Consider the following 18,137-nt stretch of genomic DNA (forward strand, 5'->3'; position numbering starts at 1 on the left):
TATTTAAATTGAAGATCACACAAAGGTAATCAGAACTACCTTGAGAAATTAGAGTGGCACACAAGGGTCCCCAAAAAAAAAATTAAAAAAAAATCAACTGCAAAAAGCATGATTGACCTACCCATCAAAGCACGACTGTGGATAAACACTGCACAGAGGATGAACTGTGGCTTTTAGAGAACCATCCAAATTCTTCTGACCCTAGCAAGCAATATTCCGGGTTGAAGGAACACACTGGCAAATTTTAATGCTCTTTTCCTTCATTAGAATGCTGCTTTGTGATACAGAAATATTCATTTCCATTACATAAAATCCAATTTTCCCTCAGGTGAAATCCCCCTTCAGAAATCAGTAAAACCTCTGTGAAGATGTTAACCTTAGTTCTTAGTAGTTTAACAAAAATATTCCAAGAAGGTCCCAGTACAAACTAATCTGGTTACTATACAAGTTGATTTTTTTTTGCACTAATCTGTTCAAAGGTGCCACATGCAATTTTTTTTTTTAATCAACTAACCACAGGTAGATGATTAAACTTCCTTTTATGTGAAAATTAAAAAACCCAGCACATTATAGTTCAAGGACTTAAGAAATTGTTCTGTCAGCCACTCTCTTCGGTATCTGTAAAGGTTAAAAAGGAGTATTAACCTCCTGGTTGTCCTGGTTCTCTAATGCCAGGACATAATGATAGCATGTGAAGGGTACTGCCAACCTTTGGGGCACTGAAGACATCTTTGAGGGATACAGGCAGTTTCTACCCCAGCCACAACCAATAAACTCAGTTGCTTTTGTCAAGTTTCAGAGGATTTGCACAAGTGTGAATAACTACAGCCACTAAATTACCCCCACACCTTGAAGGAAGCTCTCCCAGGTTAGAACTCAGGCACGTCAGTTGGGCAGCAGAGAGGAAAATTGTATTTATTTTTAGATCATGAATCTTTAGGGTAGGTAAAGCACAAGACATTATTCTTCGACAGCGTCACACTGATGTGTCACCTTCAGAAAATTCACTTTAAAAGATGGTCACATACTACAGCTGTAACTGTACAGAATTTGACCTTGAATGTCAGTGGGGCAACAAATAAATTTATTTTTATTGTTTCCTATCCAAAGTTCATACGGTATGACCCTAATGTTCAGTCTTCCAACCAGATGAGTGTAGGTAGGTGTCCATATGTAAACTCTTACACTAAAGCAAATGCAAAAATGCACGGCTTGATTTATCCCACCAGAAGAAAGGACTGCCACGCTAAATTAGGTCATATTTGCTTCACACTTTGGATCTCCACATTAAATCAGAATAGTCACTGCACTACCACACACCTTGATTGAGACTCTGATCTCAACAGAAGAAAGGACATTTGGCACTCCTAATGTATAGGATTAGCAGATTTATGTGACCCTGAATGTCACACAGTCCAGATATAAGTTGTGGTAAACAAAATCTAGTTCTCAGCTAGAGAGACAGTTCTGTCTTTTTCAGTACTGCCTTTAAGTTCAGGTATTTTAGGTAACACACAAGCTGATGCTGGTGAGATGTGAAGACAACCTGTATTTTCAGGTCTTACCTGTTGGCTGCAAGCACTGTAATAAACTCCCAAGTAGATCACACAAGCTGTGGTCAGAGGCTGTAGAGTTTGCCAAGTTTCTGTATGGGATATCTCTTGAAGGATTTTTTTCAGACTTGTCTCAAGGAAGGGCTGTAAGCCTGACACTTGATTCCATGCTACTGGAGGAGGTGGAATCTGTACACTATCTTCTGAGCTATTACTGAAACACAATGGAAGAATGACACAGGATAGCAAATACATCTCAGAAACAACTGTCATCAGTTTTAATAGAAAGATTACCAATTCCACGTAGCTTGGAAGGCCATATCCAACAACAGCGATTAGGGGGAAAAAAGTCTTTGCATATTCCCAAAGACCAGATCAAATCAATTTAGGCAGAACGAAAAAATGCAGGATCTACTCATAAAAGCTGAAGTTTCTTCTCCTGCACTTCTATGCCCCTGAGCTGTGCTCTAGCTTTACCAGACACACTATCTCAGTACTCAGTTTTAGTTGAAGAGTTTCTTCCTTTCCACCAGAAAAAGTACCTGTGTCTTCAGCAAATCCTGCTGCTTTGATGTCTATCAAAACCAACCACCTCTTAATCCTGACCCCTCTTGGTCTCCGCAGAGAGGTTCTTTCCTCCAAATCTCAGGGAGGTTATTTTCTTTACCCCAAAAGGAAGGTCAAAGGAGCCTTCTAGCTCCTTTCAGCAGGGCATTTGGCTAACACTGCCCATCTGCCCCGTAGCTGAATACAGATTTTGACTCCTGCCTCTTACCAGGCCAGCAGGCATACAGCTATCAGACTAGATACTGCTTCTGACCTCGTGTCAGAGGGAATACAAGAGGATATTACCCCACCATGCAAGGATATGGTGGGACAGGAAACCATTGCAAATGAAAGGGGGAAAAAGGTGATAGCCGGGTCTCCAAACCAAAGAAAGGGAAGACAGGATGCCAACTACTCAGATGCACAGAACTGGCAGAGAGAGCCTACCTGCTCAGCTTGGCCTGCAGCTCTGCCGTGTAGCCTGCTGTCTGTGTCACATGTATCAACAGAGTAACTACTGCCGCAGCTCGCTGGACAGACAGCTCAACCATAGGGCTCCTACCAGCGCAAGCTCTGAGCAACTCGGGCAGGGACTGCAGTATCCTCACCAGCACAGGGTAGAGATCACTGTAGTATGAATCATAGAACAGATGAGGTTACAAAGGGTCTCTGGAGATCATCTGTACTTCAACTTCATCTGTTCAAGTGAGGTCAGCTAGACCAAGATTGCCCAGGGATATGTCCAGTTGGATTTTGAATATTTTCAAGGATGGAGAGTTCACGATCTTGCTCTGCAACATGCTCCAGTGTTTGATTGCCTTTATAGTAAAAAAAATTTTCTTGCACTTCAGTGAAGTTTCCTGTATTTCCATTTGTGCCCATTGCTTCTTGTACTTTCACTTCATACCACTGGAAGAACCTGGTTCTATCTCTTTTACACTCTCCCATCACATATTTATAAAGATTGCTAAAATGACATTATGAGAATCATCACCGCCACTGCAATAATGAAAATAAGCAGACATGGAAAAAAGATGACAAAGGAAGAATATTGCCATTCGAAATTCATGTGAATGGGACCTACCTAATACTCTGTCTCTAAGCACTCTGATTATCTCTTGGAAAAACTATTCTTGCAAGGGAATAGTTCTCAAGTTCTCATCCACAGTATCCACAGTTATAATCTTACAGCTTTAAGGAATCTTCCGCTGTTTCTTTCGTCAACATTATTTACAATGCTAAAATACTATATACAGTTTTTACTCTTTTTAACTAATATACCTGATTGTGCTGGAGAACACAAAATGCTGTTGTGGATGAGAATCTCCCTTCTGAAACTCAATACTGACCTTCCTTTTACTCCTCTTCAGAGCAACTCCACAGCCACCTCTTTGCTTCCAACTCCAATGCCATATCTCTGCTTCCAATTCAGTGCAGTTACAGAAAGAAGATTCAACACTTGAGCTAGGTCAGACCCATCCCAGTGCAGACCTTGGCAGTCAAGCACAAGAACTTGTACGGAACTGAAGTCAATGCATTGTGCAGTTTGACTGCATCAGTCTGCTTCACTCAGCATGAGTGCTGATGACTGCTGCCACAGACTGCCTTAGATCAATCAGATTCAATCCTAGGTGTGCTGCAAAGTGCGTGTCTTGATGTCACACAAGCACAGATTATTCATGCCTTCAAGGGGAAAAGGATGCAGCCCTAAAAAGTTACAGTGGTCTCCCATAGCATAGAAGAGAAACAACAAAGTACCAGTGCTTAAATCAACCAGAAAAGGACAATATTCATCACAAATACCTTTAGAAACTGTGAGTTTTACTGCAGGAGGCCAGAGAAAGTGAGATAAGACACTCTGAAGGAAACAGAGACTGAGCCTAGAGAACCCTCTATTTGCCCCTCTGGAACAGGATGTCCATTTTCTCCGTTCTGCCCTCCACCCCCATTTCTCCAGCTTTGGGCTGTACCTGTAGAGATCACAGGCCTGTCCATAACCAGCAGCCACAGCCCAAAACCGCAAGGCTTCCGTGCTTAGCCTTATGGCTTCTTCCCTTGGCAGAAGCAGATCCAGAGGGTCTTCAGCTATAAATCGACTTAACCGACTTTTCATTTCAAATTTGTTAAGCTGTAAAACAAATTAACAAAAAAGAACAAGCAAGAAAAAAGATAAAGTGACAAGGCACATCAGTTGCATGCATCATTACCTCATTACTCTGACACACAAAAAGAGCTGCAGATTTCAATTCAGCCCACTCTAAACTCCTCTCTTCAAATCTGTCTTTACTTTGTGTAATCTTAAGGAGCATAGTACAAAGGATTAGTAAATCGTCAATGGCTATTAACAGAGAAGTATTCCTGGAAGGGACGCCTAGGGGCATCCCTAACACAAATCAACACAAATCCCATTCCTAACACAAATCAGCTACACCTAAAATCATTTCTGATGGAGGTTTATCTAGCCCATGCACACTCTTTTTTTGGATGCTTTCTGCAGCATTAAACTGATTTTTAAAAAAATACGTAACTATCCTTCTTTAAATAGTCTTAAATAGAACTCCGTTAGTCGATATTGCATGTAAAAATACACCTTATGAAAAATACTGTATACAAAAGTACTGAACTGATGCAGACGTTCTTTTTGGGAGGTCACACTAAATGCCATTCAGGGGTTCTCAATCTTTCTATGATTCTGTGTTTATTTTATAAGAAGAGCGTACCGCCTGCCTATTACTTTTGAAAAGTTATAGAATGTTGATGCCTTGGAAATGTTCTGAGCTTATTTTAGTATTGAATTAAGCATGACATGACTCATTTGCAGTTCTCTAGAAATAATTTTTATCCTCCCCTACAATTGGGTATTTTTACTTAACCACAAAAAAGAGCTTCTCTTTCCTCCTCCCACACATACAAAAGCTTGTGTGTGCTCTGTCTAAACAAATGAGGTAACAATGTCTTTTTCACAGCACAAGGACATACAAATGATTTAAAACTCAAATGCTTTAGAGACATCTTGTAGGGCAATCAATGCACACCAACAAGAAAGCAAAGGACCTGATGAGTCAGACTATGAATTCTGACACCCCTCCTACAGAACAGAGGACAAAGTCAATTTTACTTCCAGGAGGAAGATGGAAGAACGTTGTTGTTAGCTAAAATAAATTCCTACATTGAAGGTTTAGTTTAAGCACGTGTAAAAAACCATAGAAGAGTGCAACAGAACCAAAGCCTGAGTGTCAGGAACCCTGTAAGCAGTTTTTGTGTGCCTTGAAACAACCGGAGTACACAAAGCCTGAAGTGGAAAACTATCTGAATTTTACTCTAATATGTTCCTATCACAATTTACAGCCTTTAAATACGGCACTATCCATCAGCAGCACATTATTCTCCATATTTTACAGCACAGACTGGTGTTCTTCTGTTGATATTAGCAATTTCCTGGCTAACAATTTGTTAGATGGTGTTAACAAAACGGAACCAAAAACCCGAAGAAGTGCTCTTTGCACTGTAGTGGGTGCTACTCTTGGTAGATTTTATGCATTTATAGCACCAGCATGACAACCTATATGAGTGAATGCAATTATCTCTGAAGTGGAAAACCTCTCCAGAACTTGTTCAGAGGAGTTGAAAATACTGATAAATGACCTCAGAGTTATTAAGACAAAATAATGGCAGAAAAATTCAACCAGGGTTGTAAAACACAGGGACAGCGATTAAGTCTCTGGCTTATACAGTCCTATGCTACCTATCACTGGAACATGGGAGAGTAGAGAGCATCACACACCAATGTGTGCTCTAAACATTTGCTACTGGTCAGCATCACCGTACTGTGTTCCACGATTTTGCATAACTTCACTACATAAAAAAGTAGAGAAAAGCTTGAAGCTCTTCTGCTGGTACACAGCAAAATCACCATTATTATCACACCGTTGACAAATCTTTCAAAACACACTGATGCACTTTCTCCACAATTACTATTTTAGCTTCAGCTCAGAGTCACCTCTAAATAAACTTCTCTCTTTACTTTGAAAGTAAGGCATAGAGAGCAAAGGTCTTTACAATCATAAAAGCTCTTCCGAGAACCACTCACCAGCCTGGCTGTTGCATTTCGGCCTCCAGATGCCAACACTCTGATGAACTTCATAGCACTGGCACAAGCAACTCCATGGAGACTGGTAAGTAAAAATCCTGGTTCGGCCACTTGGGGATCCCACTGAGTAGGAAGAAATTCCCTGACAATGGTCTCAATCAACCGAGGACAGTCAAGCAGCTGCAGAGAAACAGCAGGCAGCACAAATAACCAAAGGTAGGTAAGCAGTTATGTAGGCAAGCAGAAGACATGCAAAACAGACAAGTTGTCTAACATCCTTGACATAATTTTGCCTGCTTTTCCTTCCTTTTTCAAACCCTTCTCTATCATTCCCAAGCTCCTATACAATGGGAGATTTACCTGGCTACATGCTTCAGAGGAGTGCCTTGCTATGTGGGTGAGGATGTGCAGTATATCCAGGACTACCACTGGAACAGGTCGCACCACCTCCAGGATGTACCTCAGCCGGTGCTGGATCCGTGTCTTTAAAAGTCCCTGAAGGGCGTTAAAAAAAAATAAATCCATTATACTCTAACTGATTTCTCTCTGCACTTCAGTTGCTGGAAGACAAAAGCAGATTCAATTACATCTTCTGCAGAGATGGTTTTAAAATTAGCAGTGGGGAAACAAAGAAATAAGGTTCTGGGGATTTTCAAGTACACTGGCAAGTGTTACCTCAAGAGAGCAGGAACAACTGAACTTCTGTTCTGAATCAGACCATTGGTGGTTTTTGGGTATTTGTGTTTTCCAGAATATAAAACGCAAGTGACAGGGAATAGGAAAATAATCTTTCCTATAGAGGACTATTAAAACCTATTGTTGCTGAAAAGAGTTCTCATGCTCCTTGAATCATTTTCACCACATCCACCTAGTGCAGCACTTTGTCTGATAGTACCTGCCATGTCAGAGAAAGTTGACAGAAGCAGAGAACAGACACGAATTCCTATTTTGCAGTAGAAAAAGAGAGGTATAGAGATTATGTGATTTTTTATTTATGGTTCACTGAGTAGAAGACCATGACCAGTGGCAGTGCCAGGAAACAAATCTTCAGTTTACTTAACAGTGCTTTGCATTCCTGGTTCTGCAAAAAGGCAAATCCATAACATCCCTAATTTCTAGTACCGTTAGTTTTTAAAAGTTGCAGCCAAGCAAGTTGCAGTTCTAGGCCTGACCAAGTTCAGCAGCTAGTTTAAATACTCCTTTCCCAACTGTGTGGAATAATTGGGTTGTAACAGCCAATATGCAGGTGTGAAATCAATTTCACAACAATGGGAACAGTGGGGAATTTTATCCCAAATACCTTCTGAGTTCAGGTCACTTGGAACAAGTTAAAATCCATTATGCTGAACCATGTAATTGTTTCCAGAATCACAAACTGGTCTCAATTCTACCTAAAACTCTTTTGTTAAGCTTTTTAAACAGTGTCACCAACAAGTAGAACACATCCGAAATCATAAAGCTTCTAAACAACAGCAGATGCCCAAGTACAGTAATTCATTCACCCAGTGATGCTTTTAAACCAAGTGCTCAAGCAAAAGGACTAACTGATGTGATCACAGGTTTTAATGACTGCAGCAGGCAAGAGAGTTGCATCAGCTCGACCAAGACTGAATTTGAGATAACAAAAATTTTTAGATCTTGTATCAAAAATATGGGATTAGGCTTCAAATGTGGGAGGGATTCCTTACAAATGCTGTAAAACTCTTAATACGAGTGTAGTGGGGGGAAACAGTTTTCCCCCTGCAGTTATAAAATGGTAAAACCCCAGGGGATGGTGACCCTGGAAGTTTTGAAGTTTTAATCAATGAGCACTTTTGCAAAATATAAACATACCACAAGCAAATGGAAGAGAAGGTTAGTTGTAGTTTGGTGGCAGAAGTGGTAGCCATGTTCTGAGGCCACAAGGAAAGGGGCTCGGAGCCCCTTGGGGCCTCTGGGGCCCCCCAGCCCCCGGCTGGGGGGGGCTGCAGGGACTTGGAACAGCGTAACGCTGGGCTAAGTACCTGTGGCTCAAAGCTAAAAAAGTTTTCTCCACCGTGAGTGAGCAGAGACAGAGCAGCGGCAGAAGCAGCATCCAGAGACTGTGGCTAAGAGCCAAAAGATAAGAAAGCCACAGTATGCAGCCAAGAAGACACAGAGATGTCTAATGAAGAGAGAGAGAGAAAGCAGGACTAAACTCTACACAGAGTTTTGGGGGTAAGAACTGAACCAGACTGCCCAAAACCCTTTTGAGACCCCTCTTAAGTTGGGGTGGTGGACTCCTACTGGATGGAAGTCCTAAAATGCAACATGCAGCACCAGAGAGAGAAGAACTGAAAAGCTCAAAGCGTCCTGGAAAGCTAGACCAGGATGGAGAAGGAATGCAGAGGGGGGTGACCTTGGCTTTCCCCCCCTCGCCACTGCTGCCAAGCCTAGTAGCCTGAGACAGAGCACAGGAGTTCTGGTAGAACTCTTGAGGCAAAGGCTTTCAACTGAAAGCTGCCCAAGATGTTCTGACTCAGGGGTGAACCCCCTGAGGAAGGGACTTCCACGAAGATGCCCCTGCACTTCGTGATATGACCGTGGTGAAGCGAGTGTTGTCCCTGCTATGCAGCCCATGGAGGAAGACCCTCGTTTGAAGACGGGTGGCCGAGGGGCTTGGATACCCCTCGTGTGTGCTGGCAGAGATCCAGCTGCTGCACGAGAAGAAGAGCGAAACAGATAAACCTGCTGCCTTAGAGACATCACTGCTCTGAAGAAGGGATCTTTCCTTCTTCCCTCCTAGACTTTTATTTGGAGGGGAGAGAGATCTGATCCATTGTAAATACTGATTTATCATAGTAGAGATAGTTGAGATCGTGTGTGTAACGTATTATATTTATGTGTACAGTCATTGGAAGTCTCGTGTGGTTGTCTGGAAAAAACCTTCTCACACTGACTTGAGATTGGGGGGGGGGTTGAAGATAGGGAATTAGATTTTTGGGGCTCTCAAAACATGACAACGAGAAACACAAATATGAGGAATGAAATTTGGGGAAATGGTAAGTAACCACCTAATGTCAAATAAAAAAAGAATATCATTGTACAAATCTACTAGTTCTGAACTATCTAGCTGTAATATTCTTGTTCAACTTTACAAAAAACATTTTAATAACGGTTGAAACCTCTTCACTTTTAGCTCAAGTAAGTGAGCTTGAAAGTCACGTCTGTATGCAGCCTTTCAGCAAAGTCTTACAAGGTCATCGGTGTGCTTGTTGTCAATTTTCCTTGAGGAAGTTAAGAGATATTAAAGATACTGAAATCACACAAGTCAAGTCTCAACATTTTTAGAGATCAATAAAATCATCCTCCTGGTAATACGTGACAGAAACATAACAACCAACAGCCAGGGAAGAGTTCCAATTCTTGTTCAGAATGTTCTTGTCCAGGATGCACAGGAAGGCAGATGTTTCAATAGGCTCAGCACAGTGCTGTGTGTGCTATTTTCCTAAAAAGATTTCAGGTCTAACAATTAGGTAAAGGTGCTTACCTTTACAACATCATATCGGGCCACATCTGGATCTGGCTTGTTTTCATCCTTTAATTTTTTATCTTGAGATTTCTCTGTTCCATTTAATTCTTCCTCTTCCTCCTCTTCTTCCTCCTCCTTGTTGGGGACAAAGGGGAATGTAGCCATCCCTTGGTACCATGAGAAAGTCCAATCAAGATATTTCTATAAGGAGAGTAAAAGCATATAAAAAAATTCTCCCAAAGAAATCATGAAAGACAAAAAATTTTCAAAGATGTTTTTCATTATGGAATGCTTTATTGATTCCTACCTAAGCCCAGGAAAACAGGAACATAATAAAGGATATTCTAAACATATACAAGTAGAAAGCAATGCTTTTTCAGGGAAGTGATTTTAACCTCATACACACACACACTTGGGAAACCATGAAAAGTAATTACTGTGACATGAATTAAATTCATTACACAGGTAACAGAAATCTAGCTTAACTGGAACACATTTAGGATAATAAATAAATAAATAAATGATCAAACCACCAAGGCTCTAGAAGTTCAAATGAAATTTAACATTTATTGGCTCTATTGCCATTTCTGCACCTGTGTGGAACTTAGGTCACAAATAACACAGAAAGATCATGTAAAAATTGTTATGATAAAATAAAGACTACCAAGTGTATTTGTTCACACGTGTTTGGCTTTTCTTCGAACACCTCAAGCTTCAGCAAACAGAAAAACCCCCTTTTTTTGTTCACAGCTAATGACAGTGTCAGGTCCTCTCAAGTTCTACAGCAATAGTGCAACAAGAGAGCTTCCAACTCTTCAGAGAGGGGATTGTTTCCATAACAGACTTGCTTCCTCCAAAATGTTTTAGAATATAACAGATAGCCAAATCGAGTACTTGCTTAATTAACTGCTTTAAATTTCCACTTCCTGAACCCATAATCAGAAATAACTACCATATTAGTCAGAAAAGAAGTGGTAGACTTCAACTGCCAAGTAACAAGGAAGCACAAGTTATTATCAGACATTAAAAAAAAAGAAAGAAAAGCAAGATTAACTAAAGATTGTGAGTGAATGACATGGTCAGAAGAGGTCTGACTTTAGGGGATGAAGCCTTGAGTCCATTTGGAATACAGTTTGGGACTATTGTCTTCCTTCCACCAAGAGAAGAAAAAACATAAGAAAAACGGCCTCCTTCTCAGGGCCATTGATGGATGAACAAAATCTTCAGACTAATTTTTATGTGTGTTGATTTTCTGTGTTAATAGTGCAGATAAATGCTACTTGTCTTACGAATCCTGGAGCAGAATGCCAGACTTTCAGCTCTGCTCCTTTCTCAGAGATCTTTTAAAATTCAGCAACACAAGACTCTAGGAAGGACTCTCCAAGTTAGAAAACATACTGACAGAGCACCCACAGTGCTGCTTCTGGCACCAACAGTTAGCATTTCCGGCTTACACAAGACATCATGCCACAGGCTTTGATCTGAAAATCAGAGCACTGCAGACATTATAAATCAGAGCAGTATCAGAAGAAAGAAAAACACAATAAGAAGCTGATTTATAGCACTAATTGCCTACCACGGGTGGGCAGGACTCATCTAGCAGAACTCCATTAGGCTCATAGCTTAGAAAAGGAGCAACATGTGGAGAAAGCTATCTTCATTTCTATTGCCTCCCACTAGGGATAGCTCTACAGGCCTGGTAAAATTGCAGGGAGCTTCTACCCACTCTTGTCTGTCACCAGCCCCTCTGCAGTCAGACATAGGAGCAGCTCTCAAGAAAGGAACTTGCAACAGAGCCCACAGCATGCTTTGCCTATAACAGACTGCTTCTGTCCAACCAGGAATACATTTTAATCTTGTTATTGGAGGGTTTCTACTAGCTCTGAACACCTAAAAGAAGTCTCAACTTTCTACCAGGTGAAAAAGTATCAAGAAGAAAATAAACATATGAGAAGGCAAAATTAGGTATGTATCAGTGTTACAAAAGAACATGGGAACAAAAGCACATGAGAACTGCAGAAAATGGACAATGAGAGAAAAAGAAAATGGCATTATTATGAAGCATAAAGGAAAGCATCTGTTAAGAAGCAGGAAAACTATAAAATAAGAAAACAACAACATAAGAGGCCATATTAAAAAAACTAAATTCTACACATACATTAGTAGTGGCCTGATCTAGATGGCAAGGATATCAAAAGAAAGAGAAACTCAACTCAGCAGCACACATGGAATTTAATCATGGGGCAGAGCTAATTCAAACAGGTGGAAAAACAGATACCTGAATCTCTCAAACTGGGATAACATACTCCAGTGTCTGTCCCAAAGCACAGGAATGATATTCTCTTCACCATTAAGCTAACCTGTCCAGTAAGCCTTTGTTCAAGCTACTTACCATGTCTTCCCATTCTGATTCCTGTGAACAGCTCAGTTTGAAATCAAACCCAAGCACTTATTGATTGTCTTACCTCATCATCAAGGGACACCAGTAGAGCCCGGAGAGCACCAACAGATGCTGCCATGACATTATCCACTGCATCATCCAGAGAGAAGCGCAGCAAGAAGAGAAACCCAGCATCAAGCAGCAGACGCAGAACGCTGCCTTTCAAGGAGGAAGCAAACTCTCCAGCCCTGGCCTGAAAAGTATGTCACACAGAGCCAGGGTTAAGGCTGTCTCAGCTGGGTACATCTCAACATTCCACATCTTTGCCTCCTCCCTTTTCTACTGTAAAGCTGCTAAACTGTGTGCAGGTTTTTTTCCTTTATTTTATCCTCCTGTCATTCTACAGAGGCACACAACTACAGTTCTTTAATGCAAGAATATTTTCTTTCTAAAGTCTGAACCCATCTTTTGACTTCACTCTGTTCTGCCCCATTGTCCTTCTCAAAACAACACTGCTATTTCTTCTCTGTCTCCAATGCCATTAGGTAGAAGGTTAGCACTTCCCTCAAGAGTTAGGTGGAAATGTGCACAGAAGTATTCATTTTGCTTTATGGTATTGGCACACTGCTCTATGAGTAGGCTTGGTTCTTTCTCACCTCCTACAGGAAATGCACAATGTGAAGCTGGCTCAGACAACCATAGTGAAAGGGTCAATGCCAAGAATAGGTTTGTCACAAAAGTAACACCAAAAAAACCAAACTTGTGTCCAAATCAACAAAAGAACTGAAGTTGCAGCACTGCTGCCAAATAACACTTGGAACAACTTGTTGGAAGAACACTCTGGAACCCTTCAGAGAAACCCCAATCTCAGTTTGTTATATCCCAACACTAGGTTTTCTAACAGTAAGGATCCTCAGTGAAAAAGAATGCCTTGTAGGTGACTTTGCTTACCTCTATTGAAGTGCAGAAAGCAAACAATTAGTACTAGAGAATCTGGGCCCTGATACATCAGAAATTGGAATTATGGGGAGAATTTCTATAGAAAGTGACCTACCTTTTGAACAATACGACCTAGGACCTGCAGAGCCAGTGTCCTCTGTTGTGTAACTTGGCTGCGAGACAAATGAAAGAGTTCTTGGAGAGAATAACCAGCTCTCTAAATGGCAGGGGAGAAACAGAACAAAGAAACCAAAACCAACCCTCAGCTATAGGTAAAAACAGGTCTCTTAAAATAAGATTAACTGTAAAAGACTGAATAACAGAAGATAAAACTGCAATGCAATGTTGTTTGCTACTTTGTGGCAATTGCAGAAGAGATTCTCATAATTGATGTGACAGGAGAATACAGAACCTCTTAAGAAAAGGAAGTACATGCACCTTTTTCCAATACCACAGAACCTTAATAGCATTAACAGAGTTTTCTGGACATAAAGCAGTTAATGTATGCAGACTCAATTTGTCTCTAGGAGTTTGTTTCTAAAGAAAAATCACTCATCTGCATTTTTCTAAGATTCTTTTTTGTCACTAAAAAGTCTTGACACAAAAGGAATCTACCAAATGAAACACAGAAAACAGAAATGGATGTATCCTTTCTACTATATTATACCTACCTCTGCCTCTTCTCCATGGTGATGCAAGCCTAGATGTGTTGGCAAATCAGCATCTGCAGGAATCAATTCTCCTTTTAAACTGAATCGAGCTTGCATTCCCTACAACAAATGGGTGGAGGGAGAAAACTATTATTTCTATTGCTGTCCACTCCATTCATCACTTAGAATACCATTTTTTACATCAACTGCTAGAAGATGACAGTTCAAAAATACCCCATATCAGGCCCCAAATTCTTTAAAAAATTTACAGACTGAGTAGCCAGAGGACTAGTCTTTGAAGCCTTCAAAACTGTTACTGCTGAGAAGCATGATTCACACACAAACATGCAAATATCAGTTTCTGCCTTCAAACCTCTTTGGTTTTCTTCTGCCGGGGTGAGGGCAAATCTTTCATCCATTCTAGCTTCTCAAACTCCACATTGTCCATGTGAATCCATTCCTTCCTCGGTTTCACAGGCAGATCATCATCTTTGTGTGGGGGGAAAGAAATGGCAGTCTTACTTTCTAAGATAGAGATGAAGAAAATACTATTCCCCCTGTGCCAAGCTACTCGGCTTAAAGACTGCTTCAAATATAGGATTACATAAAATAAAAAGAAAACCATTTTCCATCTGTCTGTTGTCTGATGCATAAACATCAAAGGTTTAAAGCTATTTTCATCTTTCATGAGAGCTAGAAAAGGAAGTAAACAGCACTGTAATGAAATTCACCGACAAAGCTAATTTAGGAGAAGTTGAACAGAAGTCAGGACACAAATAAGGTAAAATTATCAGAACTAATGCAGAAAAAATAATATCAGCCTTACTTTTGAGAAAGCAAACTAATATCATGCAAGGAGGGGAGTGTTAGGGGAGATGTGAGATGATTCAAAAGTATTAATGCAGAGAGTCCAAGAAAATTATTGGAAGCCAGTATGATTTCAGCACAGATACACTGAAGAGAGCACAAATACTATGATTTGTGCTTTTGTTGCATTCATGATGGTGCTCTTCAGTATCACCCCTAAAGGCTTGAGGAGACCAGCCTGGGAAACAAAACAGCTGAAAATTTGCACAGCTTGCCAGGGAGACAGCTCGGTGGGGAAACTGGAAAGCTGAACAACAATGTCAAAGGTACAAGTACCAAAGGAAGAAATCACTAATTTAACTTTATAAAGAGCTTTGATTAGAAGAATTTGAGAAACAAGACATTTATGCCTGACATCAAAAGACGTGCCCTAGGAAAGAGACAGATCAGCATGTGGAAGAATGTCAGAAGTGAAGGGACTAGAGAGATGTAACTGGAAGTTATTTGAACGCTAGGAAAGGTAATGCTTTTTTACTAGGATATTATCCCAAACCAGAATGAGAAGAGATGAGCTAAGAAGTCTTTCAGAAGTCTCAAAAGAAATCACACATACAGACAGTAACAGGCAGTCTAAGGGCATGAAAAGCAGCATCGCCACTCCTGCTGGAGCTGCCCAGAGCTCATTTGCATTGCAGCTATTAATCCTAGTGCTGTGGTCTTCTCTTGCAAGGAACAGTGAGTCCCACTGAGATGCTCTTCTTTCATCAGATCTTTTCCTGCTGATAACTGGCCTGAAACCTAACCTTTTACTTTGCTCCAATTAACAGATAAACTTTCATGAAGGGTGCTCATTCTCTATAGGATGAAGCTTCACTCTTATGATCAATGTGGTATTGGATCAGGCAAAGAACCAAGCACAGAGTTATCTTGCTCAGCCAGAAAGCTGTTCTACAGAATTTCAGCCAAAGGCTCAGCATGCATTTTAATTGAAGAGAAGGAAAAAACATCAGAAATGTATGAAAGCAGAATGTTTGTGGGTGGTAGATGCAAAACTAGAGGAAATAAAATCAGCAGAAAAATGAAATATATTGACGTTTGTAATTTAAAAAAATGTTTTCTCCATTAATCATCAAATTAATAGGGTTAAGTCATTCTGTGAACAGGATTACGCATGTTACTACCAGCCCTTAATATTATGATCTTCTCAACAAAAAAAGATGGATATATATTTCAAGGCATCAGCAGATTGTTACTGAGAAATCCCTTTGCAAAAACACAAGTTGACAGCACGGATGCAACATTTGCACTGAACTTTTTCAGACTTGGGTTATATTAAAGGCTACTACCCAACCTCTTCACTTTCTGCTTTGTTTCCCCTCTTGTCTCAGTGCCAGAATCTGCTTTTCCATTTCATAAGATTACAAGCTGCTGGATAAAGGCTTCACCATCTCGTTTCTAATAAACAGTAGCCTTTTATGTCATTAGAGAGGTAGGTTTGACTTTGGAGCAATCCCATTGCTTTGTGTCATCATACTCTCCCTGGGGAAATTCAGTGTAACCCAGCTGAGCTATTCATGATGAGTTTATTTCTGAGCATGAACAGATGCTAAAATCCCAACATTAAGTGATAACGTCAGATTAATTTTTACATCTCCTGTCGGCCAAGATGGGCTGCAGGCATAAACTCAGGTGCTTTAAAGGCTACCCTTGGTTTTATAACTGTGTTTCACTCACATTTGCTTAGTTATTTCAAATACCTTGGGAAAACTCCTCTTTTTTCCTGTGCAATCTTCTATAGGAAGCAAAAGATGTCAGCACACAATGCCCTAAACACTGAGCTATTTCCAAGAGCACCGCTATGGAACTCCACCACTACAGGCTGAACAACATGCTTCTATTGCTCCCAGGTGAATAAAAGAATTTCACTTAATCTGGTGCTACTTGTGCACTCAATTGTTTTGGAACTAAAAAAGAACTAAGAATAGTCCTTTTGATTAAGATGGATTTGTAGAAAAGTAAAACTTGGGGAGAAACAGCAAAAGGACTGTTCAGTCAAGTGTTTTCATCAAAAAGAGGTTAATTAGCTTTATTTCTCCTGCACATGTACATACATTCACTCACAGACTCATCCTTCTCAGCAAGAAAATGGTAAATGGTTGTTATCTCTTGTAAACATCAAGATGAAATCCAGGGGTGATTCAGAGACTTCTTTAATAGTCTGCATGTTACTGGAATACAAAGAATGCATTAGAAGAGAGGATCAGAGGAGATGGAGACAGTCAAATATTGACATGAAATTGTGGGAGAAGCATACTATGAACAAATGTGTGAAGAAAATGAGAATGGGATCCTAAAAATCACCACAGAGAAAAAGAAATTGCTAAAGAAAAAAAAGCAGTGAGGAAATAAAAGCAGAAGCTTAAGGAGAAAACTCTTACTTTCTCTGCCATGAAAATGTATGGGTTGCTCTTGTTGCTGCTGCTAAAGCAGCTTTCTCCTCATACAGGTATATATTGAGCATTGAAGAGTTCTATCATAAGAGGCAAGAGCTCTGTAGCATTCTTCACAAAAAGCAGAACAACACTCTACACCTTAATACTTCCCACTCCATTCACAGTACAAAGAAAAGAACTGTATCCTGTGGAAATCACTGTCTGGGCTCTGAGACACAAATCACAGAGTGGGTCCATCAGGAGCAGTGTCATGCTAAGAGATCCATGCTCTATATGAGCAATTTCCCTGAAGTGAGACCATCCTCTCCATGCTATCCTGTGAGCAAATCACTAACTCTTACCTACCCATCACCCTCTTGTCCCCAGTCAGTTCCAGTTAAAAGAAATTATTCAAGCAGCAGCTGAATCTCACTACTTACACTCTCCTGTTTCCCTGTTCACACAATGGAACAGAAGAGTAACAATGCCAAGTTTAAACTACATTTTTCATCTAGAGGCCTCAGAACAAATTTCAAAAACAAAGCAAGATCTCCCATTGAATAGCTCAGCTCCATTACACAGTGTATCACCTTTCTAATCTGTGAAGCCCATTGATCAATATGGATTGATGTACAAACAACATACAAACCTAACATTTACGTTCAGAAAATTAACAACGTGCACTTCGTTTCTTACCTGTGATTTCTACCTTCACATTTTCTTCCTTCCTCACAGATTCTTCCAGACCTAACTCCTGCATGGAAAGAGATGATCTTACACCATGCTGAGCCATGGGCAGAGATTCCACAAACTCCTCTGGTCTGTTCTGTTCCATTTTTAACTCTTTTTTCTGGCCTTCATTGTTACCACGTTGTGACTTTAAGAAAGCAACTAAACTGGGATCTGCAAGTATTGACAAAGAGACAGACAGAGATGTGACAGAAAGTCTCAAAATACTTCATATGCCTATGGCTCCTGCTATTTATGTTCCAGTCTTTTCCACATGTCCTCTTCTTCTGTACCAATTGTCACTTCTTTTCAAACTGAGGCATTTCACTGCTTTAAGACCTCTTAGGCACATAAGCTGGGTGCAACTGACGGGTGAGGAGACACCAGAGAAAGAACTGACAAATCTCTTTCAAGGTAAAGCAACCACAAAAATTCTAGTTATTTTCTCAACTTACAAATAAAGAGATCATTTTTTCTTTCCCCCATCCCTGACACTGAAAAGGCACATCCAAACAAGACTA

General features: G+C 40.4%; 1 protein-coding gene across 9 annotated transcripts in view; it reads right to left on the reverse strand.

The window, feature by feature from the left end:
* The window catches only part of RPAP1 (RNA polymerase II associated protein 1), a 41,635-nt gene that overhangs the window by 11,047 nt on the left and 12,451 nt on the right, over nt 1-18,137 (reverse strand). For all 9 annotated transcript variants that reach the window (XR_010431270.1, XM_064658081.1, XM_064658080.1 and 6 more), the window contains 11 exons: nt 17,584-17,790; nt 14,022-14,137; nt 13,670-13,768; nt 13,114-13,215; nt 12,145-12,312; nt 9,698-9,880; nt 6,550-6,684; nt 6,190-6,369; nt 4,070-4,227; nt 2,547-2,726; nt 1,566-1,767 (listed from right to left, as the gene is read on the reverse strand). Coding sequence is in view for 8 of the 9 variants with exons in the window: in XM_064658081.1 (XP_064514151.1) it covers nt 1,566-1,767; nt 2,547-2,726; nt 4,070-4,227; nt 6,190-6,369; nt 6,550-6,684; nt 9,698-9,880; nt 12,145-12,312; nt 13,114-13,215; nt 13,670-13,768; nt 14,022-14,137; nt 17,584-17,790 (1,730 nt within the window). In the remaining variant the exon portion in view is untranslated. The remainder of the gene's footprint in view (nt 1-1,565; nt 1,768-2,546; nt 2,727-4,069; nt 4,228-6,189; nt 6,370-6,549; nt 6,685-9,697; nt 9,881-12,144; nt 12,313-13,113; nt 13,216-13,669; nt 13,769-14,021; nt 14,138-17,583; nt 17,791-18,137) is intronic.

This window comes from Pseudopipra pipra, chromosome 6, assembly GCF_036250125.1.
Source record: "Pseudopipra pipra isolate bDixPip1 chromosome 6, bDixPip1.hap1, whole genome shotgun sequence".
In the NCBI taxonomy this organism is placed as follows: Eukaryota; Metazoa; Chordata; class Aves; order Passeriformes; family Pipridae; genus Pseudopipra; species Pseudopipra pipra.